Below are 27,180 nucleotides of genomic sequence, written 5' to 3'. Positions count from 1 at the left end.
AGAGGCTGATAGTATATAGCAGATATATCTGGAATGCATAAAGTTAGATCAAGATGGTATTTTGGTAGATATTAAATGATAAAGTATTTATGACACACTGGTTTTTGTACCTAAGGACCACCTTAGAAAATCAGATGTTTTATGGACATTAAATACTTTGTTTTCAAACCATCTATACATCACATTAAATTACTACCTCTTCTTTCTTTTGTATAAGAGCAAGCTGATCTGATATTCAGCTTGTAATACAGGTCCAAATTATAGTTGTTCACTTATAAAATGATTTGCCTATCTTTTCTAGGCCTAGGCAATGGTGCATATGAGTTAGAGTATAGCATGAAAGGAGAAGAATGAAATTCTGCCCAAAGACTTTGAAAAAAAAGCAGGTCTTTCGATGACTGTTAGAATGGTTGATATCTTAATAATTTAATTAATGTAATTTAAACATTTAGCACTAAAGGGTTAGAACATCAATGTGTAATCCTGGGGGTAAAAAACAATTTGTCTTAAAAGTATCACACTAGAAAGATTGGTGACTAATACTACCATTTATTCTTGCATCTGCTATAGGTTTATATAACTAAGGGAACTTAATAACAATAGTTTTCAAAGATGGTCACTCTGATATTTGTTAGACAATCTGAAAAAAATATCTCTGGGAAAGTATCAGCTGTCTTAAGAAAAGACTTCTGATGAAATGTCATATCAAAGCAACACATAAATGTCCTGTGGTGGATACTATTCCCTTCAACTAATTAATTAATAATTATATTTATTCCTTCAAACCCCTGGACCCAGGCACACTTAAGCATATTTCAACAAATATCTTTTTACTTTAATTTTAGAAAGGGCACTAGAGTTATTGGACCCCCCCCCAAACAGGAAAAAGACCAAAAAAACCCCAAAAAGCAAAAAACAAAAAACCCCACAACCACACAAAAGACTCCCTGTGAATGACTTTCTTACACCTCTGCATTTTTGCATGCTACAGACTATCAAAATTTTACATATTCTACAGAGTTAAAATAAGATGGATATTGTGGCTTCTAAAATTTTGACCTTCTCTGTTATTACATAGAGAAAAATAGCTTTAGGTAAAATAATTCACGCCCCAGCCCCCTTTGACAAGTGTTCAAAGTTAAATATCTATTCTTAGATCTTACAACACCCAGAAATTTGAGTAATTGAAGAAAAATATCACTGAAAGTTGTATTTTTAAAATCACTCAAGGGCAAAGGGCAAAGTTTTTTTCTAATTTTATTTTGTCATTTCCAGTTTTACTTTAGTGGGAATTAAATCAGCTCATGTTAACATTGATTTTAAAAAAAAAAGAGAGAAAATTCCTGTGCCATTCAGTAGTAAATTTACCTATCTCTGAGAATACTTTGATTCTTTTTAGAGAATTTAATCAGGTAATACTATATTACAAATATACAGAAATGATACATCATAAATAGGACATTACTGAGTTTTGAAGTTAGAAAAAATATATCATAGTATGTATTTTGGAAGCTATCTATTAGAAGGAGAATATGTAAGTAAAGAATTTATTGACAAATCAAATCAGCGATGTTAAGTTTATGCTAATGAGAAAATTCAGGTAGGTGTTCAGATAGGCTAAGGAAATGGGTTCTCTACTACTATTTAATTCTTGTCAACACAATATCATCAACTCTGTTAAAAGTTCCTGGTTGATCCCTTTAAAATGGCAGCAGAGGGTTGTTTAAAAAGGTAATGAAGCTCAATTGAAACTAATAAGTAGCACGGTATGACATTGCCAAACAATTCTTTTCTAACTCTCCCCGTTAAACATTTTTTACATGGTCTAAAAACATTTTCTTAGATCCCTTTTTAAAATTTCTCCCAAAGCTTATCTATACTACAAGCTTATTTTCACAGCTCAGCTTAAGTGAATTATTTTAATTTAGAAGATACGCAATAAAGAGCTGGAAATGAATGAGTAACACTTGCTAAAAACGCAATCTGAAAATGCAATGCAGTTCCCACCTGCTAATTTGGAAGGTAACTTACCACTAGTGCTGACAACCATGGCTGGTGTCATTACTTCAATCTGAGAAGTACACTTGGCAGGTTTTCCTTAACTAAATCAGAGCTACACAGGTAAAGGGAAAAATGAGTGTGGTATCCTGAACCTCACCAGGATGCAATATTCATCAATATTACATTTACTATAAACAGAAACTCGAATCAGAAAAATTCTTGACACCATGAAGAGACTTAGATGAAGTCCCATCTCAAGATTCAGGACATTACCAGTTTACCCTAAATGAATCTTACAGAATTTCCCTCCCAGGAAACTTTTCCTCTTTTTAAGTTTATCTAGTGCAGTTTTGGTGGATTGTGGACTTTGCTACATAGTCAGTTTTTTTTAAATGGCTAACTCTGGCCTGGATTTGTGGTTAGATTTTTATTTACACTTTCTGTGAAATTGATAGAGCACTTGGCACATATTTCAAATTCTTCCTACACATATGAACATCTTACATGTTCTTATTTTCATATTGCCAAAACTATATGACAATTCAAAACAGAGTAGGGAGAATTATACCAATTGTGATCTTAATGCCAGTGCTTTTAAATGACTGCGTTTTATTTATTCCACATATTGGAGATATACTATAGGTCATGAGATACAAAGAAGACCCTGCAGGCCACAGGCCCAAAGAGGACCCTGACTCAAGCATTAGTTCACTGTCCTCACTGCATTAGTACTAATATAGGAAGAAAAGTTTGCAAATGCCAAGGGGGCTCTCCTCCCAGAGCAGAGCAATTTTTCCATTCATTTTGCTCATTGTGGTTGTTCACCTTGCTCCACAATTATCTTGGCACCCAGTTGTGCATCATAAATAACATTGTTAGTTTTTTCTGGTGGGAATTAAATCTAAATCACAATTAATCATGAAAAAGTGTGCTTGGGCCCCTGACTACTTGGTATATTGCACTGTGCTGTACTTTGTGATCCGACTTCGAGTTGTGCTAGGGGAGGCGGAACCCAGGGGCTGACTAAAGTGATGGTCAGAGGAGTTCCTCACATGACCAATAGTGGCCGTGCCCCCAATGCCACCACTTAGGCCCCCACCTGCACTTAGGCTGCTCAGCCCAACGCCACCACCACTTACACCAGCTCCGCTCAGACCCCCACCTCCAGCACCGATGCCGGTGCTAACCAGGCCACCAGTGCCTAAGCCACTGCCTCCACTCATCCCAGCTGTGCCACTAATGCCAGTTATGCCAGACCCAGAAACAACCCTCTCTGTCACTATCACATTGTGGGCACTGGACAAATCAGGGTGCATACTCAGGGTGCCCGTCATGCCAGGAGTTGGTCGGATTACTCTTTCTGTCACTACCACATTTGAAGACTCTCTAGAGTTGGGGATGGTCAAAGAGGTGGGTAGACTTGAACTTGGTGCTATTACCCTTTCTGTCACTATAACGTTTGACCCATCTCTCAAGTCAGGCATGTCTAATATTCCATGCAGGTCAGTGCCAGAGATGGGGCCGACCACCCTCTCTGTCACAACCACGTTTGATGCATGTCGGTTATCATGAACATGGACAGAGGGCATCAGAGTGCCAGAGGTGGTGTAAGACTCCTTTACAGTGACATCACCAAAACCTAGAGGATCGGGGATAGGCATAGGATGCTGTACACCAGGTCCCGAGGGGTAGGTGCTCTCAGAAATTACTGTGGTAGTGCCGAAGTGTGGGGAGATGGGCTCTGTTCCCTGCTGAGGGCAAACGGGTTCAATGGTCTCAGATGGCCAGGAGGGATCAAAGTTTGGATATGATTCCACTTCTTTTCCCAGGGTGATATCTGCCAACTTTTTAAATTTAGGCCCCAGTGTGTCCAAGAAAGTGTCATCCAAGTCTTCTCCAATGAAGCTACAACAACCCACGGAGCCAGCAGGGGAGCCTACACCTTCAATATCATATATGAGCAAACAGTCATTGGATGGGCGGCCTTCATCTTCATCTGCATACGCATATGCTTTCTAAATTTGTGGAAGAAAGAGAAAATGAAATTATGGAGACATATTTAACTATAATAGAACAGTCTTTACCCTCATTTTTTTCTCCCAGAGCATTACCAAAGAAGAATATTTAAAAATAAATTTGAGGATCTACTAGAGATGCTTGAAAAAAATCATGATGTACCTGCTAGAGAGAATCTCTAGCAGTGATTCTGACAATAAATTTTAATTTTTAGAAAACTTTTTTAGAAAGACTTTATATTGCTACACTTTGGACACAAAGAATACAAAGAAATTCCAGAACTATTATTTTGGTTCAACAGAAGGAGGAATGTAAAAACACTGAAGCCCACTGAAATTGGGTATTTTTTCTTGTCTAAGAGGTAGTTCAAAGTTGATATGGGTTTGTTCAGGCTTGTGTTTTCCTTCACAAGGAGTGAATACGAGGGTTCTGTGAAGATTTATTTCAATGTGGCTTTTTAGCAAAACAAGAAGAAAACTTGACTCTGGGTCTAATTCTTGGGGATTCAAAATTGAAGGTAAACAAACGCATTTATAAAAAATAAAATCTCCAATTCAAAGTGAAAACCTACATACATGTACACTTATATTTTGTCTCTGTTATTCCTAACATTGGACTGCAAACATTTAGGCTAAATATCACAAATACCTTGCATCAAACCAAGTCATTGTACCATTTTATTAAAAAATACTTGTTGGGTTCTTATGATTTGCCAGGCACTCTGTTAGGCACTTGACTATGCTCAATAAGACCAGATGAAGTTCCTGTCTCATAGGGCCTACATTTTCATAGGATGAGACAAACAATAAATCATACATATATGTCAGGAGGTAACAGGTGCAGCTTGAGGGAATACAGAATGAATGGGGTTGCTATTTCAGATTGGGTGGTTGTAGTAGGCTGAATAATGGGTAACTAACGATATCAAGTCTAAACCCTGGAACCTGTAAATGGTACCTTATAAGGAAAAAGGACCTTTGCAGAGTCAAAGACTATACCATGGGGAGATGATTTTGGATTATTCAGGTGGGCCCTAAATGCAATCACAAGTGTCCTTAATAAGACAGAGGCAAAGGGTGGTTTGATAAGGACAGAGGAGGGGAAGAAAAACAAGGAGAAGATGACGCAGAGAAGGAGCAGAGTTTGGAGTGATGGGGCCACATGTCAAGGAATGCCAGTAGCCATGAGAAGCTGGAAGAGGCAAGGAACAGATTCTCCCCTAAAGCCTGCAGAGGGAGTATAGTCCTCCTGACACCTAGGGTTTGGCCCAGTTTTACTGGTTTCAGACTTTTGGCCTCCTAACTGTGAGAGCTACTTACTTTGTGGTCTTTTGTTATAGCAGCCCAAGGAAACTAATACAATGGTGAAGGAAGGCATCTTTGATAAAGAAATTTAATTAGGGACCAGAATGAGTGAAGTGGATAGAGGGTTCCCAGTAAAGGGAACTGCTAGTACAAGAGTTTTGGGGCAGAATTTTACTTTTCCTGAAAATATGTTCATATATGTAGGGGTGTGAATAGGAAGTATTCCTATGGATTTCAGCAACAAACCTCTTTTCATCCATAGCTATTTTTTTCTTTTCCAAAATATCAGCCATCCTCTTAAACCATTGGGGAGGTTAATGAAAGAATTTTAGGCCAGAATGCAGGACAGAAATGTAATTCCATCAGAGACAGGAGCTTCCAGAAGGCTTGAAAATTATATGGTATGAAACCACAGGCTGTTATGTCTCTGCCTGGGGATGGCAAAGTTAATTCTGCTTCTGCCACTTCTTCACTCTTTCTACCACCTGCAGCTGGTTCTTAGAATGTTCTCAGTATGTCCTAAGGTTCTTGAAACCACTTTTATTGGATGTTTACTATGTTCCTCCTGGCACTAAGCTAGGTATTGGCAACATAAATGTGGATAACATGTGCATGAGGCACTAAAAATGGTGGTAGACATATAAACTACAGATTTCAGCAGTGTAATGTGTACTATAAAATGAAACTGCAGAAGAGGCAGTCATATTTGAACTAGGTCTTGAAAGGTAAGTAAGAGTTTGTGAAAGATGGTGAGGTAAAAGCATTCCAGGAGGGGCACAGCATAAGCAATACCATGCTGTTTAATAGACCGGTGCTTGACAAGGGGCTTTGCTGAAAAGGAGTAATTGGAGATTTGAAGGAAGGCATCCATTTGTGAATAACCTCAGTTGCTAGTTTATGGAGTTTGGACTTCATACCTTGGGCAGAATAGAGCTGGGAACCATGGGCAGCTTTTAAGCGGGGGGATAAAGTACTCAGATCAGAGTTTTAGAAATATCATTCAGCAGCAGTGTGGATTGTTGGGTGTGAACACTAGAATCTGGGCATCTTATGAGGAGGCTCCCATCAAAGCCCTGCTGGGAAATAGTGAGAACCAGGAGTAGAGCAGTAGGTGTGGGGATGGAGAAGAAGGGACATGGCTAGAAACTTTACCTGACAGAAGTAACTTTCCATGAAATTCATATTCAGACCTCCTTCTCTACCTTCCTTCATAGAATTTCCAGAATATTCTTGACATATTTCAGGTACTCCAGGTCCTTTAACTCCAGTTGTTAGTTCATATCCTGATGTTACTCCTCCTCCTGCCAGTTCGTGCATCTCACCACCACAAAACTCATTTGTATAAACTCCTAAAAGTGTTAATCATATTAAATTTACTTTTTCTAGTGTACTGTAAACTTAAAGTTTATAACTTATTATAATGTACGGTTTCTTCAGTTTAGTGCACATTGTGAGTGAAGAAATAAATGAAGACAATATATAAAAAAAAGGAGATGTAAATATGATATTGAATTCAAAATACTATTATTAATCAACTTGTTAATTTTGTAAATATTTGAGAGACTAATCAAATTCCAAAACTTACAAAATAGTATAAGAATATCCCAAAGTTGAGGACCTGGGTTCAATCCTAGCTACCTCCAAAAGTATATATACATATATTACACACACTTGAAGCACTGGGTAGCCAGCAGAAGGTGTGAGTACCACTGGTATTTAGAGAAGAGAAAACGACTATGGGGAGGGCAAAGGTTTTCATGGAAAATCTTGGATTTGTACTTGGATCTGAGGGGTGAGTAGAACTCTGTCAAAATATTCCAGGGAGGTGAGATAAACCATGATCAGAAGTATGGAGGAGGCGTGGCAAGGGGATAGGTATTCTCCAACCTTAGTATTTTAATGACATTGTGTTTAGGGACAGTGTATTTTTCATATTTCTATGTCCTGGTGCCTCTGGTCTCCTAAATAAGGACCATTCTCCAAGTTATAAACATTCCTATGCCTGTTACATTTTAAAGAGTTTAAAATAGATAGGATATGCTTACTAGTTTGAGAAAGATTACGATAAATGAGAGTTATCTTAGTTTGCTTACCTTGAAAACCATAGGATGGTAAAACTAATTTCAAAAATATGAGAAATTATTTTAATTGCTCTTTTTATTAGACTGATAGTTATCAACTTATTGTGAAGTTTTCGTTATTCCCTGGTTACTGCCCTTGAATTGGTCTAGAACCCTGTTTTAGGGCAAGTTTATTTCTCCCATCTTACCTGTGTGCAAGGGGAAACTCCACCACAGACACGTAGCCTCAGCCAAGAGCTTTGAAAGATCTTGATAGTGTTTCACCCTCTTGCTTTCAATTTAAGAAATTGGACATATCTTTTTTAGACCAATATTTATGATGATTAAGTAAATGGCATGATGCAGTTTTTCTGTTTGTCATGTTAGGCAGCTAATGTCAGAGTAATTTTGAATCATTAAATGAATTGTGGAGGCAGATTCAAGCCTCCATAAGTAACACAAGCTTTATTTAACTGGGCTGTACTTTAATTCTAATTAGAATTTTTAACGTGTGTGGTAAATGACGTTTGCTCTATTAGACAAAAATCTTTGACCAAACTATTGGTCCCTCTCAACTATTTATAGAGGTTCTAACAAATCATCTCCTGGATGCTCTCTGGTGATTAAGGAAGATTTTTTAAACGCAATATCTGGGAATAATCCTGATAGATTTTTCCTTACCATTTAATTTGCATACTAGTCATTTTAAAAAGCAAAACAATTTTGAAGACATTAAGAAGAAAAGTAAAGTATGCAAAGAGAAAATAGAGTTCCTTCTTAGTCATCTGAGCAGTTAAAATGGAAAAAACAAAAAAGGTCTCTTACCTGAGTTGTCAATACATTCGATTATATTTGCATTATCCGGTGGTATTTGTGGCACACCAATGGTGGTCATGTCCTGAAAGTCGGGAAACAACATTTTCTCATTTGTAACCACTCTTTTCTTTCTACAGTTATGCATTTAGTTTATTCTCAAAATAACTCAAATTTTATAAAAGAATACTTAGGAAACTATTTAAAACCTGAACCTCGTTTGGAAAGTCTTCCCTTGTTACTTCCACCTGATTTTTTTGTTGTTATTAGAGAAGTTGTGGGTTTACAGAACAACCATGCATAAAATACAGAATTTCTGTCTGATTTTGATGTGTTCTTTCAATTTCTCTTCACTTTCCCCAGCAGCTATCACAGAACAAAGACTAGTATAGGCTGTGACTGATGGCTAATATCTTGGTTTGTGTGTCTGAGACCAAGTTTAGATGACTTCCAAAGGGCATGCCTTACAGATTAGCACTTACCCTGAGTTCAGGCTGGGGTCCTTCTACTGCCCAGGAATGAATTGCTCCATCTGAACATTCAGGAACAGGCTCAAAGCCGGCTCCAACACCAGGGGCACCGCCACAATCACAACAGATCAACAAAAATGGGACCACTGGCAGTGGAAAAAGATAAGAATTTTGGAGTTAGCAATGAACCCATGTTAAAACAAGCTAACCTCTTTTATTAGAGTTATGGTTATATTTCATTCCTAATGTAACTCCATTTGATCCTAAATGATTATGAACGTTTCAGAAAACCATCTTTATAGTGGTCAGACAGCAAAATAAATGTGAGCCTCAGTATACTAAACTGTAGTCAGTATTAATGTTTTATAGTATTCGAATTACAAACCTTATTATACTATTTAATATTATACTATTAAAAACATTAGTATACTATTATACTATTAAAACTTTCCAAGAACTTAAGAAAGAAGAGAAGAAAAAATGTGGAAGGGTCAAACAATATGTTTGGTTCTTAGAAGTCCCACCTTCATGTCTTCATTTATGTTCCTTCACACATGGCTTCCTTTCTTTATCTCAAAAGAAAGTTGTGCTGCAAGCAATTATTCTCTATGATGATGTTCTTTTCCCCTCCACTGATATTTTTTCTTCTAATAACATTTGCACAAATAGCATCACATTGCTTCACTGAGTTCTCCATTGTTTTACAGAAAGTTTAGTCTCTAATCTTTCTGTGTATTTGTGTGTGTATCATTTATTCAGAGATTATTTATTGATTTTGTATAGTGTTTATTTTCTCTGTAAAACATTTCCATTAGTCTTGTTTTTTATTTTAGTGATCCCCAAGATGAGGCAGGCTACATTTTCCTTTAATATTGTCTTTTGATATTAATCAGTTGGATTTTTTTTTGCATTCCTCTATGTTATTTCATTTTAGCACAGAGCTATTTTATATAATATGATTTTGAGAAATGGTTTTGAATAAATGGATGGATGAAGAAAAGAATATGTAAATAAATAAAGTAAGGAAGGAAGGAAGAAAGAAGGAAGCAAGGTAGGATGGAAAGAAGGTAGTAAAGATAGAAATAAGGGAGAGAAGGAGAGAGAGAAGAAGGAAGAAAAGGAGGATTATGTATTTTGCTTTCTTATGTATTTTGCTTTCTTGAAAACCTGCCAGCTATAGAGAAAGCTTTGAAACTAGAGATGATTGACTCTAAGGCCTGTATGTATATATTTAATCTTTTATTAACTATACTACCTAAAGGTAGTTATCAATATTAAAAAACCCTGAAAGTGAAAGTCATGTATTATTCCTAGTAGAGATCATCAGCACCTGAATTAATAAAGTTTTAATAGAGAAACAGAGAGAAAGAGAAAGACTAATTTTAAAGAGGCTCAAAATTTCCACAATACAATATAGAACTCAGTTGAATAATGTGATGTTCTCTATTTGGTCAAGAATATTTAAAGAAAGCATGTCTGTATAGGGGAAAATATTGGTCTCATTTCATTTTTTAACTTAAAATTTTTAAAAAAATTAAATTTATAGTTTTAAAATGTTGATTAATAATATAAAAGTTAGGGACTTACCTCCTTGCAAATATACTATATAGCATTCTATCAAATTGGAAGCATTTTTGTATTTATCTTGCCTAGGTTCACTTTAATGAGAATGTTTCTTTTTGTTTAAACCCTGTTTCCCCTTTCATGTCATTATTTCAATCTATTACTAGCCAATAATAATGACTTTCTATTACTTGATGTAAAAGTTTCATGTTTCATGAAATATACTTTAAATATGGAATATTTTAAAATATGGAAAAGAATCCCAATTTAAGCTGTGTTACCAGCATGTCCAAATGCTTTGTGGTTTGCATAAATTTAATTTCCATCAAAAAGATTAAAAAGGCAAAAAATTATTTAAAATCAGAGAAAACCCAATTTACCAATTTAGTGGAAAATACTTATTTCAATGCTGTTCATATGTTAAAATAAATGAAGCTAGAAAAAATAAATGAAGTCAAGTGCTTTTGGCTTCACATTTCTTTGTGTGTGTTTTAATTAATTAATCTCTGAGGTGTCTTCTTTCCTAAGATTTTATGATTGCTAGAAAATAGCACTATTTACATTGATTTAATGCAACCTACTACTTGCAGAGCTTCCTTTCTCATTCCTCAAGGACTATGGCAGGCTCCAGATCACCACAATTTCTGTCATCATCCAAGGCAACATTTTAAAGACCAGGAGAATCCATTGGACATTATACCCTCACAGTTAGACCCTTGAGTAGGTCTACTCTAACGAACATTTAAATGTACTAAATGTTTCCATGTGTGGTACTTCTTTTTCATCATCAAAGCATGTTGTGAGGTAAGTATTATTATTTTAAAGATGACAAAAGTGGGACTCAAAGTTTAAGTAATGTTTTAAAAGACTTAGACTTAAGTTTACAAGGTGGAATTGAAGCCCAGGTCATGTTAAGTGTCCTTTTCAAAAGCTGCACAGCCTTAGCACAAGATAAAATCCCTTCAAGATCTAGTCTGCTCCAACGTTTCTGGTTTCACCTCTCAGCACACTGTTTCTGATTGCCCTCTTCTCAAATATCAGTTTGAGTTTGCCTCTGTTTAGCACTTTTCCATTTCATTGAGACTGACTGCAAACAAATTTTTATCCTCCACTGGGCTAAAAGGGGTCAAGAAGTTTGAGTTTTTCATCTTCTAAATCTAATGCCAGTTACAGAACTTTTTTGATTATTGTATAAAAGATGCATTTGTAAATTGCAGTGTATCTAAGGATCAGAAAACTTATCTCCTTTCCCGCCATTTTTTTTTGGCGGGGTAGGAGTGGGGGATATATAAACAGGATTGTTAATACACTTACATCCCAAGACCAAGAATCCCATAATGAGTAGCCCAATGCCAGCAGGTCCAAAATGTACATTATCGACTGGCATTCCCAGCGGGGTATCCATGGTAGAAACAGCTTGAAAGGGTCCTGCAGTTGATCCAGTGACATCGTAATTAGAGGTCGTAGAGTCCCGATTTCCGTTGAAACCAGTACCAGTACCAGTACCAGTACCAGTACCAGTACCAGTACCACCATTTCCATTAGTGCTTCCTGTGCTGGTACCACCATTGGTTGTACCCTCACCATTCCAGCCATTCCCTTCAAGATCGATAATAATCGTGCCAGTGCAAGTTTTTTGAAGAGCATCTGCAGCAAGGTTCAAAATGGAAGAAATGTTTTACATATTTAGTGTAAATATTATTGGACAATACAAAAATACTTTCCTTTTTATTATTTCAATATCTTTATTCCTATAGATTCAGTAACTTCCTAAATCACGCTATGTCTGTGATTCAGATTTTTAAAAATCAAACCATATGAATATCAGTGCTTCTGAAAACCTGTCTTGTGTGTTGTGGGAGCATAACCAGTAAGTAAACACCACCTTGTGTATTGACCAGCAGTGTGTGATGAGCCCCAGATGAGTCATTTCTAGACCAATGGCTAATTTGCTCACTTCTCCATGTATTAGAGATGAATTTTGTTTACAGTTTTACTTTCTCTAATCTTTAGTTCTTGTTTATCCCTTTCCTTTTATGGGTTGCTGAAACCAATAGGTTTTGAGCAGGTTGGCAAGTCATTTCTACAAAAATCTCCTGGTGATAAAGCAGTATATTCTGTAACTTAGAATCAGCAGTTTCAGTAATTCATAGAAAAGGAAATTGGCTTTATTGAGGGAGAAATCCTTATAATAAGAAAGTGAAGCACTTTTGTTTCACAAGTAGATATTCCAAATTAGCTTTCTACCTTGTCCTTCAGAGTTCCAATAAGTTAATATACTTCTTGACTAAACATAGGGGGAGGGACATTCATTATTTATTTCAACTAAATTGCACCTGTTTATTTTATCTAACCAACCAACCAATCAACCAACCGACTGACCGACCGACCAACCAACCAACCAGTATTTCAAAAGAGTAGATTGATTTTGAGTATATTTGCTACAAAGGTAGTACATCAAAATTCATCTAAATTTAGATTAGGGAGGCTCTGGGGCTGGAGTGGGCCTGTGTTAATGCTGCAGAGGGGCACAAGGGAACTCTTTGGAGGTGATGAGAATGTTCTATATTTTGTGGTATGTATAGGGATGTATATACCATCTGGCAAAAGTCATCAAGCTGGGCACTTATAATAGATATATTTTTTGTATTAAATTATACCTCGATAAATTTGAATAAGAAATACCTCTAAATCTATTTGTAAGTCCTTATCACCTTACAGTGAAACAGGCCCCATTAAGAGCTATCAAATAATCACATCTTCTACAACTTAAATGCATTAACAAAAATTAGTATATGTGGAAAGGCAATACAAAGATACCTTTAAATGAACAAACATATTAAAAACATGTTGCTGCAGTCAGTCACCTTAGATAAATCAAGTGTCACATTCTATATGTTATTTAAATGAATGTTATACTGCTTGTATTTATATTTTTTATGCAGTTTCTGTAATTGTTCTCTCTTTAACTGCCTTGATAGTGATTTATTCATTACATCTACACTATCTACTTTCAACAGGATTTGAATATATGATAATCCATGATTAGGAAGGCTTCTGCAGAAGAACCATAATTATTAAAGTTCAAGGTGTGATTTTCTTCCTCCTTCAGAGTTAAGGTTTCCAAAGTTTGGTGTCCACTATATAGGAAATTTGTTCACCAACAGGTACTAATGACTAGAAAGTTTTCATAACTCTGAGGCTCTGGTTGAATTTTTGTAGTCATAATAATTCTTTGTTTAGTATAGAAATGACATTTTTGGGAACTTCATCCTATTTATAGTCCATTTGCAATTATTTATATATGATTATATTTGAAGCAATTTTTAAAAATTAAAAATCCTATGATTACTTTTTCTGTTCTCTTCAATGCTTTTGAGCCATATAGATTGTTTTTAATGCTTTAAATACTTAAAACTTTAAAATATTGTGCAACCCATATTTATAGAGATTAATTTTCAGCAAAAATCACTATGTCATGTCTTTTAAAAAAGAAAATGTAAGTGCTGATTTTTTTAAAAAGATTATGCACACACTCCATTACTCCTCTCTATAAACCCAGGTATTCTAGAGACAAGCATACTTTGCTCAAGTAGAAGGGAAGAAAAGTAACGATATTTATGTGCCTATTATAGTTTTTTACATGTATCATAGCATGCAATTTTTCAAAAGTACTTTGAACTATTACTATAATCAAACTTATTATTAATACTAGTAAATCTATTTCTTTCTTTATGTCATAAGTAGATTGGTATTATATCTACTTTGAAAAATATAGAATTGTAGAAAGAAGCAATAAGCCAAAACCAAAGCTAAAAACAAAAACAAACATGTATAACACTATCCAAGGACAACTTCTGTTGATATTTTGATATATTATATTTTGGACATAGTTGTAATACCCAAAATTTGCTAATTTATTGATCTTACATTGATGTGATCATATGCTTCATTCCATTTTACATACTTTTAACTTACTTTGTAAGCTTTCTTCCACGTTTAAATAAAGTTTTCGTTAACATTTAGGAAGGCTACATAATTTTATATCAAGTAGACCATGGTTTACCTACTCAGTTACCTATTATTGATGTTGGTTTTAATATCTGATTGTTAAAAGATCTCTGTGCATGCAGCTTTCCGTATTATTTTATTCAGATAAAAGTGTTTTTATCTCTATTTTATAAATGTGAGCTTTGTTATCTGACTTTGTTGATGCATGCCTGGAACATAGCTCAAGGACTAACATTTGGATAGGACTCAATATTTGGTTTCTGAAAAAAATGAGTGAAAACAGCTCTAGGAGTGTGTGATAGGCACAGGCTTTAAATCCAGCCAATCTGATATCAAAGTCCATGATCTTTCATCTCAGCTATGTTGATTCAATTGTCATTTTTGTTGTTATTTTTATCATCATCACATCTCATATTTGTCAGATGTTTGCATTTCTTGATGACAAAAGGAATGCTCTCCATTTGCCATAGGCTTAACAATTGGACAAGCTAAAGTTCCGACTTCTCCTCTAGGTATCCTCTTAAGCTTGGTGTAATGTAAAAAAAGGGGAAAACTTGCAATTTGCCTAAGATCATTTCAGTGCTGAATCAAAACAAGATTTATCTATGAACAGAGTCAGCATGTCTGTTTGTAACATACATTTTAAAAACTACATTAATTTGGAAAAGACCAGTATAAGGTGGTGAAGTTCTGAATTATTGAATGACTTTCAAGAAACGTTATCTTATTCCTTTTTAATCTGGAACAATTGGAAACTGTCAAATCCTTTTTAGGACAAGGCAACACAGAAAGAGAGAAAGAGAGGGGGGAAAAAGGGAGGGTAAAAGGGGAACTAAAGTAGAAATATTGCATAGTAGAATGTTTATTTAATTATTTGCTTATTTTTATTAAATTAGTTACACACGCTCCATATCCACCATAGTAGAACTTACTTGGGGGAAATTTTCTGGTTTATTAAATAGGTAGGCATACTTTAATTTTGTTGGTTTTGAAAAATACTCTAACCATACTAGTTCCAAACTGTTGTACAGCAACTTTCCAGGGATTATGTAAAGGTAAGTTGGCTTAACTTCTGACCCAATTTTTACAAAATGTATACTAATTGATATAATTTTATAATACAATTTTAAAAGTTCATTTACTGACAATAAGAGCTAATATTTATAGATGGTCACCACTCTCTAAATGCTGTGATAACCCCTTTAATCTTTCTAAATATATATTATTATTGCCCCATTTTACAGGAGAGAAGACTGAGGCAAAGTTGGGTTAAATAACTTCAGCTAGTAAGTAATGGCAGGAGATACCAACCCATTTTCACTCTAGAGTTTATAACCTTAGCCATTAAATTATACTGCTTTTCATATTACTAAAGACTTGATTCTATCATGTCTGGCAACTTTTGTTGGAACCCGAACTACTTAAAATTAATTGCAATAATAAAAATCTTAATATTTTAGCATAGATATAGCTTAATCTAGAGGGGAAAAAGTTAAACTGATTTTTTACCATCTATAGATAGAACTGTTCCTTTGTATTGTCCATTAAGCATGGCATATTGTTGCCTGGTAACTTTATTTCTCAAAGTAATTACACCTGTTCTTGAGTCAATAGCCAGTAGGTCAGCTGGATTAGTTTCCATTACATATCTGTGTTTTAAAGAAAACAGTACAAATTATTGTCAGATGTCTAAAAAAAAAAAAGAGAGACATTTTAATTGTAAAATATAGTTTCCCAATCAGTAGTTATAACCCCTGGATAGGGCTTTCAATTATAAGAGATATCCCTCCCCACCCCACTCTCAGGTAGTCCCAACTTTTTGGGACCATTTAGAAGTAGGCAAAAAATTTAAATTTAAGAAAAAAGAAAAAAGTTCCTCAGCAGACACTTCTGATAGGATGTCTTTCTGTGCTCACCTGGATGCCAGAATAATCCTTTCACACTTCCAGTCTCATTGTCATTTGATTTCAGTAGCATCTGCACTATCCTGGAAGACCCAAATCCAGGGCCTCCTTGGGCTGCTCCTAATTCTAAGCTACTCTCTTTACAAAACAACTTTTCCTTCATCATCCTAGTCTTCATCCCCTCCCGATTTCTGTTCCTTCTCTCTGCAGACACACTGACTTACAGGACTGCTATTGGATTCCAAACTAGGCCCTTTCCTTGTGCCTCTGTTCTTTTATTCTCTTTCTCTGTTGTCTTTCTCCCCTCATCTTTGACCTCAATGTTTTCCTTCTCGTTCACATATTTTTTAAACAAACACTTGCTAGACCATTCTTCTGACTCAGATATTGCGCTAAGTTCAGGGAAGGGAACTTGGACGAGGAGACAAGAGCCTTCCCTCAGTGAACACACACCTGTGTGGCCACATGGATGCTCATCAGCAGTGCTGGTACACAGTGATAGGAGCTAAGCTGAAGAGCTCACATAGTGTGAATAGAGCACAAAGTCCTTTAAAGTACACTTGGGCATTTTACCTGTACTCTTATTCTTGGTCACAAGCATAAATGCATGCACACACACACACTATTATTATCAAGAGAAATACTTGTTATAGACTTTTTAAACTACATAAAAATTTTTCCTTAATATAACTAATTTTTCATAATAAAGTTATTGACCAATATTAAATACTAACTCAGAAAGTAACTGAAATGATCTAACTAAATCTGATTCTGAGCTGGGCAAATTTGCAATGGGAACAATCAGTCCCATAAAATCTTCCAGGGGGAATAAGCATGGCATGTGGTAATCAGCTAATTGATCAATAAAATATATAAAACACAGGACTGTCAACCTTCAAGATATACTATTTTCATGTTTACATCTTTACATGTTTATGTCATATAAATTTTTCTGTTTACATGCTAAGGTAACATTTCAGTAATCAGGACTTTTTAACAACTGATCTATGGTTTCAAAAAAATGAAAAATTATAAGTCAGATACTTAAAATTTCTAAAAAAGAAAGAAAAACAAGTTCAATATGTTGTGAAAATTAGTTTGAAAATGTCAGCCTTACCTGACAGTTGTAGAAGGTAGCATTGTGTCCAGGTCAGTAGCTACAAAATCTCCCAATCTATAATTTTGTCCCATGTTACTAGTTACAACAAATGTCTTTGAACCTGGACGGAATACGGAGCCTTCAATCATATTGTTAATTTTCACTGAGATTGCAGTTGCTGTGAGTTTGTATTGAGACCTAATTGAAGAATGAAATTCAGCTTTGTTTCTAACACCCATACTAAGTTGCAGATTCTTCATTTCTTCATAATCTAGAGGCTAGAAAGTATAGAGTGAAATAGTTTTACTATAAGAAGGGAAAAATTCCAGATGAAAGAGAAGTAAAGAGAATAGTAAAAAAATTTTTATTCTTTAATTAAATATAAAGATATACAAATATCCAGTCTATTCTTTCTTTTTCCTTAAACCAATAAAAATACATGCAAATATCATAAGAAAAATTTCAATTGTATTAGATTCACTGTTGAAAAAGTTTAAACTTATAATGTAAGCTCCAATTGTCCACCAAACAAATTTAAAACTTGAAATAATATAGGGGATCAAGTTTATGCCCATTACAATGCAGTCAAAGAAAGTTCATGTTTGCTTCATTATCTAATGTTTTTCAGAAAGTATCTCTATTCATTTCACTGTTTTTTTTCCCCATAAAGAACTGTTTAGCAGAAATGTCACTTCTGTAAATATGACTCCTTCAGTAAATCAGGTAGGATACATAATATAATTATTTTCTTCAACATATTTTAGAAAAAATTCATTTCATAGTAGAAAATAACCACATAGACATTTTCATTATGAAAGATGGTGTCAATGTTTACAAAGCTATATTCAAATTTACAAACATCTATGCAATTATGCCCATTTAGTACCAAACATTTTTCTAAAATTTTGCAAGAGTAATTTAAATGAACATAGAATATACTTTGAGCTCTCCTATTTAGCTAAAATATTCAATTTTTGTTCTAATGTTAGCCTTATTTGCAATGTAAAAATGGCTATGAAATCATAAATATACATATATGTAGATTTATAATCATAACAAAAATTAATATATGATGTCCGGTCTGGGAGAAAATGAACATCATCTCCATTTTACAGATAAAGATATTGAGGATAGAATGGTTGCCTAATTTTCTAAAATTATTAGGATCTGTTTTCCCAGTTTGGAATCTAGATGGAATCATGAAAAGGGTGTGAACTTCGTAGTAGAGTAACCTATGTTTGAATGTCATCAGTACCACTGACTAGGTCTGAGACCTTGAGCAGGTTCCATATTCTCTCTGAGCCCCAGTGGTGTTATGCGCAATATGGACATAGTACAACGTCATTTGTTGTGAGGGATAAATTAAAGTATCTGCACATTGCCTCAGTAAATGGAAGTTATAGGCATGGTGACACTTTAGGAAGACACGTGAGGCAAATGACCACACATTCCTATGGGACAGAAGTCCTTAGGAGCCTGTTTCTCGGGGCTATTCTGAAGGAAGAAAAGAGCTAAATAGGGATTACGTTTTACCATGTAGACTACCTGTTGTACGGATCAGACACGTTCCATGCACAACTATGGCAGGTTTACAAAATGAATATTGCAAGTCTTGTAGCCCAGGGAAAACCTTCACTGTCAGCTCCCTAGGAGTCAGACATTTTTCTTCTCACACCTCAGAGGAGATTCTACTGCTGTTAGTAAATGTGTGAGGCCACTAATATAGGGGGACATGGGAGGACTCCATTGACTTGTATATATATGTTCCTAATAAGCTTTGGTCAGTAGCCACAGTGAGATGGCAAGGAGGTAATCCCACAATTTAATTTTAATTTTACCTGGGAGGAATAAGAATTTATAATTTGTTTGGTGAATAATAATTGATGTACAATGTTAACATGGACACTTCGTTACATACTCATGTTAAAACTGCTTTAAAAAATATTCTTAAAACTCCTAAAACAAAACCTTAAGAATTAATCATAATTACTTTGCTGTAAGCATCAGATCAGATTCTTATTTTAAAATTCTTTTAATATATATGATCTGTGAAGAAGTATTATATTTATAGCCAAGTGTGCCAAGTTAAAGTTCAATGCCTGCTTTCCTGAAAGGATGTAACATTAATACTCCATATTTAGAAACTCTATATCATATATCATTTTAAAATACAGAAATGTTGATTCTTTCATCGACTCAAATTTGTGAAATGTTGGCATCATTTTATTTTAAGCTTAACATTTTGAAAAAAGACCTAGAAAACAAAAATATTTAGGATAATTATACCATACCTTAACAACCTTTAAAATTCCCACATTTGTTCTTTCATTCATTTCTATTTCAAACCAACCTCCTTCATTTCCAGAGACAAAGAAAATTACTCCCATCCAGTTATCTGAGAACTCCTCATCCAAGTCAATTACTGTAATCTGGAGTATGTCTGAATATAGAGTATTTTCTTGAATCTCTACGGAATACTGAAATGAGAAGTAAAAAAACTCTTAACACAACTGTGTGAATGAGAGAACTATACTAGACTTACATAAAATGTTTATCATTATTTATTATTTAGAAAAGAGATTTGTTTTTATAGTCTTCTTGATTGCTCAAATCTTTTTTTCCCTATGTATTATATAAACTAACACAAAAAATGCCTACATTTGGGTTATATGTGGCTAAAGATGGCTGTACAGGTGTAAACATATTTGTCTGTACATTTTTTAGAATGTAGTGAATTTAAAGTTACTAATTTCAAGAATGAACACTTACTGAAGACTCTTGCAGGTAGGGGATGTTATCATTGACGTCGAGTACTTTAATGCTGCATTCACACTCGGCTGACATACCATCCGCCCCGCCATCTCGGTCTGAGCCTCTCACAGCAAGAGCATACTGGCTGTATAACTAAAAATACACATTAAAAGCAATATCACAGTTGATGGAGACATTCCTTACTGTGTCATCAAAGTTCTTTTAAAATGTTAGCTCAACATTTACAGAAATCTATGATGGAGATAGGGTTAACACAGAATATTGAAAATCCACAAATCAATCAGTATTGAAGTTTCTTTTCACTATCCCAGCAGTGCTTATCTAGCATCATTTAATATAAACAACACTCTTTAATCTTAATAGTTCCAGTGATTGAAAAAGTTTATAAAAGGTGAAATGGAGCAGAAGGATCAGGAGAGAGATTAATGTTTACCAAGATATATGGCATGACAATTAAACACCCAAATCAATCAGCCCCTAAATGTACATGAAGAATAAAGAGATAACATATGGTTTGTATTTTGAGGGATGGTGGGGAGGGGGAGGCAGGCAGGTAGTAGTGGAGTTACTACTGATGGGTCTGCTTTTGATTCTATTCAGTTGTGTTTAAATTTTTAGAAGCTGGTTAAAGCCATGGAGTTTTCCCCAGACACATGTATATATGCATATGCATACAAAATTATGGATATAATTGTAGGGGATTCATAGTTAGAGATATCTTGGCACCTATCAATGGATGCCAGATTAAGAATATCTGCTCTGGTGGTATCTCAGTGGCTCCTGGGTCCCTTTACCTCTCACATCCCTTTCTCCTAGTTCTTTACCACTGAATGTCTTTTGACATTAAATAATCCCATTGGATTCTTTAAGAAACGTTTGAGAGAATAAAAGCTAATAATGACTTTTTTATGGTGGTAAATTTTCAAAAGGTAAAACGATAATTTAGTTAATAGAGATATTGATGACATCTGGATCATTAAAGAGTGTAAAAATAATCATTTACGCTAAACCTATGAGTCAATAGCAGGGAAATTTTCATTTAAGAATAACTATAACAATTAAATATAACTTAACTAGTATCAATTAGTCTGTAGAACTTCCTTACTTTTATATACCTAAGGTGCACACAGGTCAGCTACATTATATTTAAAGGCAATATTTTTTTAAAAATGAAAAAGTGTATACTTTTAAATTAAATCTGGGACTGCATGGCATGAAAGAAACCTCATAATTTGTAACAATCACTAGTAATTTCCTTATTTGTAAATGAAAAGATTAGACTGGATGTTATTTAATTCCTATCCATAATTCTGTTCTGATCCTGATTCATTTCCCAAAGCAATCAGTGGACTGTTAATAGGTGCTAAATAGAAAGAAAAAAAAAAAGTTATGTTGTCAAATGAGCTTAGTATATTCTGGCTTAAATAAAAATTTGAAAGTTTCTTATCCTGTAGTAATTTTTGTACCCTCTACCATGTTTTCATGCATTGTGACTCATCAAGATGGGGACATAATAGTGTTTCTTAAATTTATTTCATTTTATCATATATTTTTAATGGGACTTCTTGAAGTTAACACTGAATTATTGTATTTTACTATTTCAAAATAGTAAAAATATTTTAATAATTGCAATTGCCTCTACCATATGCTAATTTTGTACTCTCAGAATAGTTTTCTTATATTGATGCAAATCCTAAGTAAAATTAAATGAAAAATAACTGTAAAAAATGCACTTGAGGAATCTCTCATTTTTATTTAAAGTTATTTCTCATGTCATCATTATATGAAAAGATTATATAATTAAAATTTTTAAAAATTATTTTTCCTTTTTCTTGCTTTCTTAGGTACCCTTGCTTTTAGAATCAGTTCTATTGAGACTAAATACTTATTCAAAGAAAAAAATTACCTCTCTGTCAAGAAAACTATTCATTGTTCGAATTTCTCCAGTATATCTGTTGATAATAAACATTGGTGAATCAGAAGGTTCCTGTCTTATGATCTTGAAAGCTATTTTTGAGTTCAGATTATTTGGTTCATCTGCATCAGTAGCATTGAGTTTCATCACCAGTGTATCTAGGAATCAAGGAAAACTGGTTGCAAATGGACAATTTACAACTTTTGTTACAATATAGCATACTACCTTTTCCAACATTGTTTTGGTCCACACTATGCCCTTTATCATCCTCCCTTTCTGCTCTTTAACACATCAATATCTTAGCTCCTTTCTATATATTTGTTTTGATAAAAGGATCACCTTTTATTAGGAACCTAGACATTACTGAGTTATTTTAGTATGATTCCTATGGTGAAACAAAATGATGTTAAGACAGGACCAAACCTTTCCCAGCTTTAGCACTTTCAAGCTATATGAACCTAACCTCAGTTTCCACATCTATAAATGGGGATAATTGTACTATACTCATTGAGTTCATGTGAGAGTTAAACAGCTTAAATGAGAGAAAATTATATAAACAGGCTATTGAATAATGCACCATCAATAAATATTTTATGTTGTTAATTGTTCTGTTTTGCTTGGTCCCTTGCAAATTGCTAAGGAACTAGTAGGTATAAATAAATGCATGTTTACTTTGTTCTAGCTCTCAGCTTATAAGCAGTTTTGATAAGCAGTTTCCCTCCTATTTTCTGTTAATCTTATAAGCAAGACACTAGAGAATGTGAAAAGCTGCCAATATTCATAAACTAGAATTCCTCTCTACATCCCAACTCCATTTCAAGCATAATTGTCCTTTCTATAGACATAAATGCACCATGCCTCTCTCTCTGTTCTTTCTCTCTCTGTATGTATAAATATGGATGTATGTGTATATACCTATATTCATTTGTAAAATGTTTTCACTGTGCAATTGATTAATTATGATATATCCATATAATATCCATATAATATCCATGATATATGATATATCCATATATATCCATATAATAAAATACAATGCCACTGTTAAAAAGAATGAAGAAATCTGTATGTACTAATATGGACATATATTAAAAATGTATTTTAATAAGCACATTATGGATCAGTATGTAAAAGATGATCCCATTTATGTCCAAAAGCATGTTTATATATGTTTATATAATTATAGAACATAGGGACTGGTTCTGGTGCTGAAGAATGGTACTAAGAAGATCAAGAGAGGGATTTCCATTGTCTTTTAACTTTCCATATTGTGTGAACTTTTACAACAAACATTTTTATAGTATTTTTTAAATATTCAAAATATAGGCATGGCATTTTAATGAATAAAAGTAAAATGTAAGGTTTTTTTTTTTAAATTTACAAGAAAGTGCACAACTTAAAGTTTAAAAGAAACTATATCAAGTTGAAGTTTTGTATTCGAACAAGAACTCATCTCTGCTGTTTTCTATGTATTCAGGACAATCTTTACTTGTGTGTTAGACGGTTAATGTATGATCCCTCCCAAGTGACAGAATAGTTAGCAGTTAAAGTGTTGCTGTTTACATTAGCCCATAAGAAGGCACTTGTACCATTAGGTTGTCCAAACCTTGGTAGGTTTTCTGGTGCCCCTCAACTAGCACCACTTAAGAGACTAAATGCTTTAAATATAGAAAGTATGACAAAGAGGATTAGGTTTCTAGAGCATTTAAAATACATAAAATCAGTGAGTAGAAGGAAACAAAACATGTATTTATTAAATTATATATATACATATAAAAGAAGGAAAACATAATGCTTGTTTTGCATTTATTTGTTGTCAAAAAAGTTCTTGGTGATTATAGCCACAGAATAGGCTGCTTGGAGTAGTTTCTATGAGACTTCCAAGGAGTTTAAACCACCACTACTACCACCACCAAAAACTGTATGAACAGAAATGGGTGGGGTTGTCCTTTCAAGCAGTCTTGGATGGGAGGCTGAATTTTCATCCCAATACTGCTGCCACCAGTATGCAAAATGCTTTTGCATTTTGCATTAGGGATCTTCTACAGGACTAGTATGTGACCTGCATGAGAAAATCACCCTCATTACTTTGGAGGTATTCCTTGTGTATGACAGATTGGAGCCACTACCATAGCTGAAGAGAAAACCATGATGGAGAATTCTTGACATTTTCCTGTTTTTGTTTTTTTTTTCTAATTAAAATAATTTTTTTTTGCATTGTGTCTTTCATCACCGTAAGATCTGTTATTTTTCATATATATTGACTATTTCTTCTGTATGTTCCCTCAGTGTCTTTTTTTCCCCCCACTTTATTTTACCAGAAGTTTTAGGTTACAGAGAAGTCACACGGAAAATCCAGGGATTCCCATACACCTTTCTGTTTTGTATGCTCTGCCATAGCTTATCCCTTACATTCATGCTGTGGTACCTTAACGTGCTTTAATTTCTAGTTGGCTGGCTATGCAGTGATCTGGAAGTCAATATATTGTTTACTTAATAAAATAGATTACTTACTTGCATTACAATTTTCTTCTATTTCTCCTAAAAATGTTGACATAGAAAATACTGGAGGATTGTCATTTATATCCATAACCTTGACTCTGAGCTCAAGAGGCCTCTCTAAATCCTGGCCCTGGGGATTCAGAGCCCGACAGTAAATCTAGGAGAGCAAAGAGAAATAATTATACAGTGCAACACATGCTTATTAAGCTCTTACTTCTTTGAACACTATGCTAGCCACTCTAGGAAACTAAAGGAGAAGGAAGATGTATTGTTTCCTAATAGAATGTAGGCACAAGCAGTAATTAAAACCAATAAGGGGAGGCAAACATGAATACACAATAGCATTTAAGAAAAGGTAACCCGATAATTTATAAAAGAGGAATACTATGACTTTATAGAAAGATGTAATGATTGAGATGGCCCTTGAAAGAGAATTTCAATAGATGTAGCTGGGAATTGGCAGGGTGTTCCCAAGAAGTGGGGAAATAACAGTCACTTGCTGTGATGAAATGCTGCTTTTGAAATTAGGAATAGTGGCAATTGGATGAAATGTGAATGTGGTCAAGGTGAGTCCCATGGGACTTCAAAAAAATGTTCATTCTTAAGCCAGTTTTGTGGCTATGTGGGTATTATTATTATTTTATTTTTAAAATTACTTAAGTATAATGTGAATTGTTTTATAAATGTGGTATATTTCATATAAAAATGCATTGCACTTAGAGAAAACCTAATAGTATGGTACATTGACTTAGACAGTTTATGGGGAAACATAGTGGGAGATAGGCAGGAATATAGATTTTGAACTAAAGACCAAAGAAGTAAATTTGTCTGAGGAATGAAGACAAGCAGCAATGAGTGAAAGCAGCAAATGTCGATTACAATTTAAAGGGGCTTGGGACGCGGACTTGGCCCAATGGATAGGGTGTCTGCTATCACATGGGAGTTCTGTGGTTCAAACCCCAGGCCTCCTTGACCCGTGTGGAGCTGGCCCATGCGCAGTGCTGATGCGCGCAAGGAGTGCCCTGCCACGCAGGGGTGTCCCCCGTGTAAGGGAGCCCCACGTGCAAGGAGTGCACCCCATAAGGAGAACCGCCCAGCGCGAAAGAAAGTGCAGCCTGCCCAGGAATGGTGCCACACACACGGAGAGCTGACACAGCACAAGATGACGTAACAAAAAGAGACACAGATTCCCGGTGCCACTGATAAGGATAGAAGCGGTTACAGAAGAACACACAGCGAATGGACACAGAGAGCAGACAACTGGGGGGGGGGGGGACCAGGGGGGGGGGGGAGAAAGGGGGAGAAATATATAAAAAAATAAATCTTTTAAAAAAAAAGAAAAGGGCAGAATTGGCAAAAAGGCCAAAAATCTTAAAAAATAAAAGGGGGGGGGCTTGAAGGGGGTTTTCGGTATGGACTGATGGAATTTGTATAGAAGAGGTTACATGATTCAGGAAGATTTTCTTTATTTTTTACTTTTCTGTTAAGTAGGAAGATGTACTGACCATGATCATAGTGGGACGTGGAAGCAGCCAATGGAGTGAGCAGAACAGAGATGAAAAAAGTTGATGGAAAAAGGTCTTAGAAGAAACAGGTGACTATGGACAACAGACGTTTCTTGGGATTTCCATTGGAAAAAGAGAAAAGTGATTTTTTAAAAAAATTAATGTAGGGCATTTCTGAGCTGAAGGAGAGGGAACTAATTATGGGAGTTAGTAATGAACAGCCTTGGAATTTTTGATGAAGTTGGTCATGAGATCAGCAGCTTCAAGAGGTAATGAAGTTGAGAGTGTAAATAGAGAAGATACTCAAGCTTTTTGACAGCTACTGTACAGAATAGAGAAAGATTAAGCTAAGGACGAATGAAAGAATTTCCAAGCCACATTCAGAGCTCAGGTGAACTTGAGCAATGTGAGTTTATAATAAGTTATGTTCACTGAGGAAAGGCTCCTACAGTAGTTCCAGAATCATCACAAGGCATTGGAATGAAATTAAGCCAGCTTTCTCAATTGCATTAAAGAAAAAGAAATAAAAGCCACCAGTACTTCCAAACAAATATTGTAATTTGCCACAGGACAAACTAGAGGTTAGCATTTTTGCTTAAGAAACTTAAGTGTAATATACCTTTTCTCTTAAACAATCTCTGTTTGTTTTATTGAGTTATGGGATGCTTGTGGATTAAGAGACAATTAAAAATGGCTAAATATTACGACTGTTAACATCAAATCAAGTATGATCTGAGTTTAAGATTTTCCCAGGATAATTTATACCTGAAGGAAAAGAAAGAGGAAGAGAGAGATGGATCACACTTACAATGAAAAAAGGGGTGACTTCTCGATCAACTATGGATGTTATATTAATTTCACCAGTTTTTGGATTAATAATGAAGATACCAAATGGTGCTTGATCAATTCCTACGCCAGAGATGCGGTAGGTAACTTGCTGGTTTGCGGCACAATCTGAATGAATCTGCAGAAGGGACATAAATGAAAATATTACAGGGAGCAAGTTAAGAGTTATGTTTAATGTATGACAGTGATCTTTCTTGAGAATTGAATGTAATGTACCCATTATCAATTGGGAAATGTTGAAAATAGAGAGTCATTTTCCTAGATAAGTAACAATTACAGCTGTAGTATTTTCAATGGTAATTGACAATGGAATAAAAGAAATTCATTTTCTATTTCTACCAAACATGAAAATAGTAAAACATTATCCCCAATAAATCTAAGTCTATGCCATTATAATTT

General features: G+C 34.7%; 1 protein-coding gene across 1 annotated transcript in view; it reads right to left on the bottom strand.

Moving 5' to 3' along the window:
• Positions 1-534: 534 nt before the first annotated feature.
• Positions 535-27,180, bottom strand: part of DSG1 (desmoglein 1) — a 36,863-nt gene continuing 10,217 nt past the window's right edge. Inside the window, exons 4-15 of the mRNA XM_004484176.4 lie at positions 26,744-26,899; positions 24,443-24,587; positions 21,920-22,086; positions 20,011-20,145; positions 19,533-19,718; positions 17,260-17,519; positions 15,748-15,887; positions 11,542-11,874; positions 8,677-8,810; positions 8,207-8,279; positions 6,474-6,670; positions 535-4,016 (exon numbers count right to left, since the gene is read on the bottom strand). Coding sequence (XP_004484233.1) covers positions 2,946-4,016; positions 6,474-6,670; positions 8,207-8,279; positions 8,677-8,810; positions 11,542-11,874; positions 15,748-15,887; positions 17,260-17,519; positions 19,533-19,718; positions 20,011-20,145; positions 21,920-22,086; positions 24,443-24,587; positions 26,744-26,899 — 2,997 coding nt within the window. The 3' untranslated portion in view covers positions 535-2,945. The remainder of the gene's footprint in view (positions 4,017-6,473; positions 6,671-8,206; positions 8,280-8,676; positions 8,811-11,541; positions 11,875-15,747; positions 15,888-17,259; positions 17,520-19,532; positions 19,719-20,010; positions 20,146-21,919; positions 22,087-24,442; positions 24,588-26,743; positions 26,900-27,180) is intronic.

Source organism: Dasypus novemcinctus, chromosome 16 (assembly GCF_030445035.2).
Source record: "Dasypus novemcinctus isolate mDasNov1 chromosome 16, mDasNov1.1.hap2, whole genome shotgun sequence".
Lineage (NCBI taxonomy): Eukaryota > Metazoa > Chordata > Mammalia > Cingulata > Dasypodidae > Dasypus > Dasypus novemcinctus.
The sequence above is the reverse complement of the archived record's forward strand: the minus strand, read 5'-3'. Positions and strand labels throughout refer to the sequence as shown.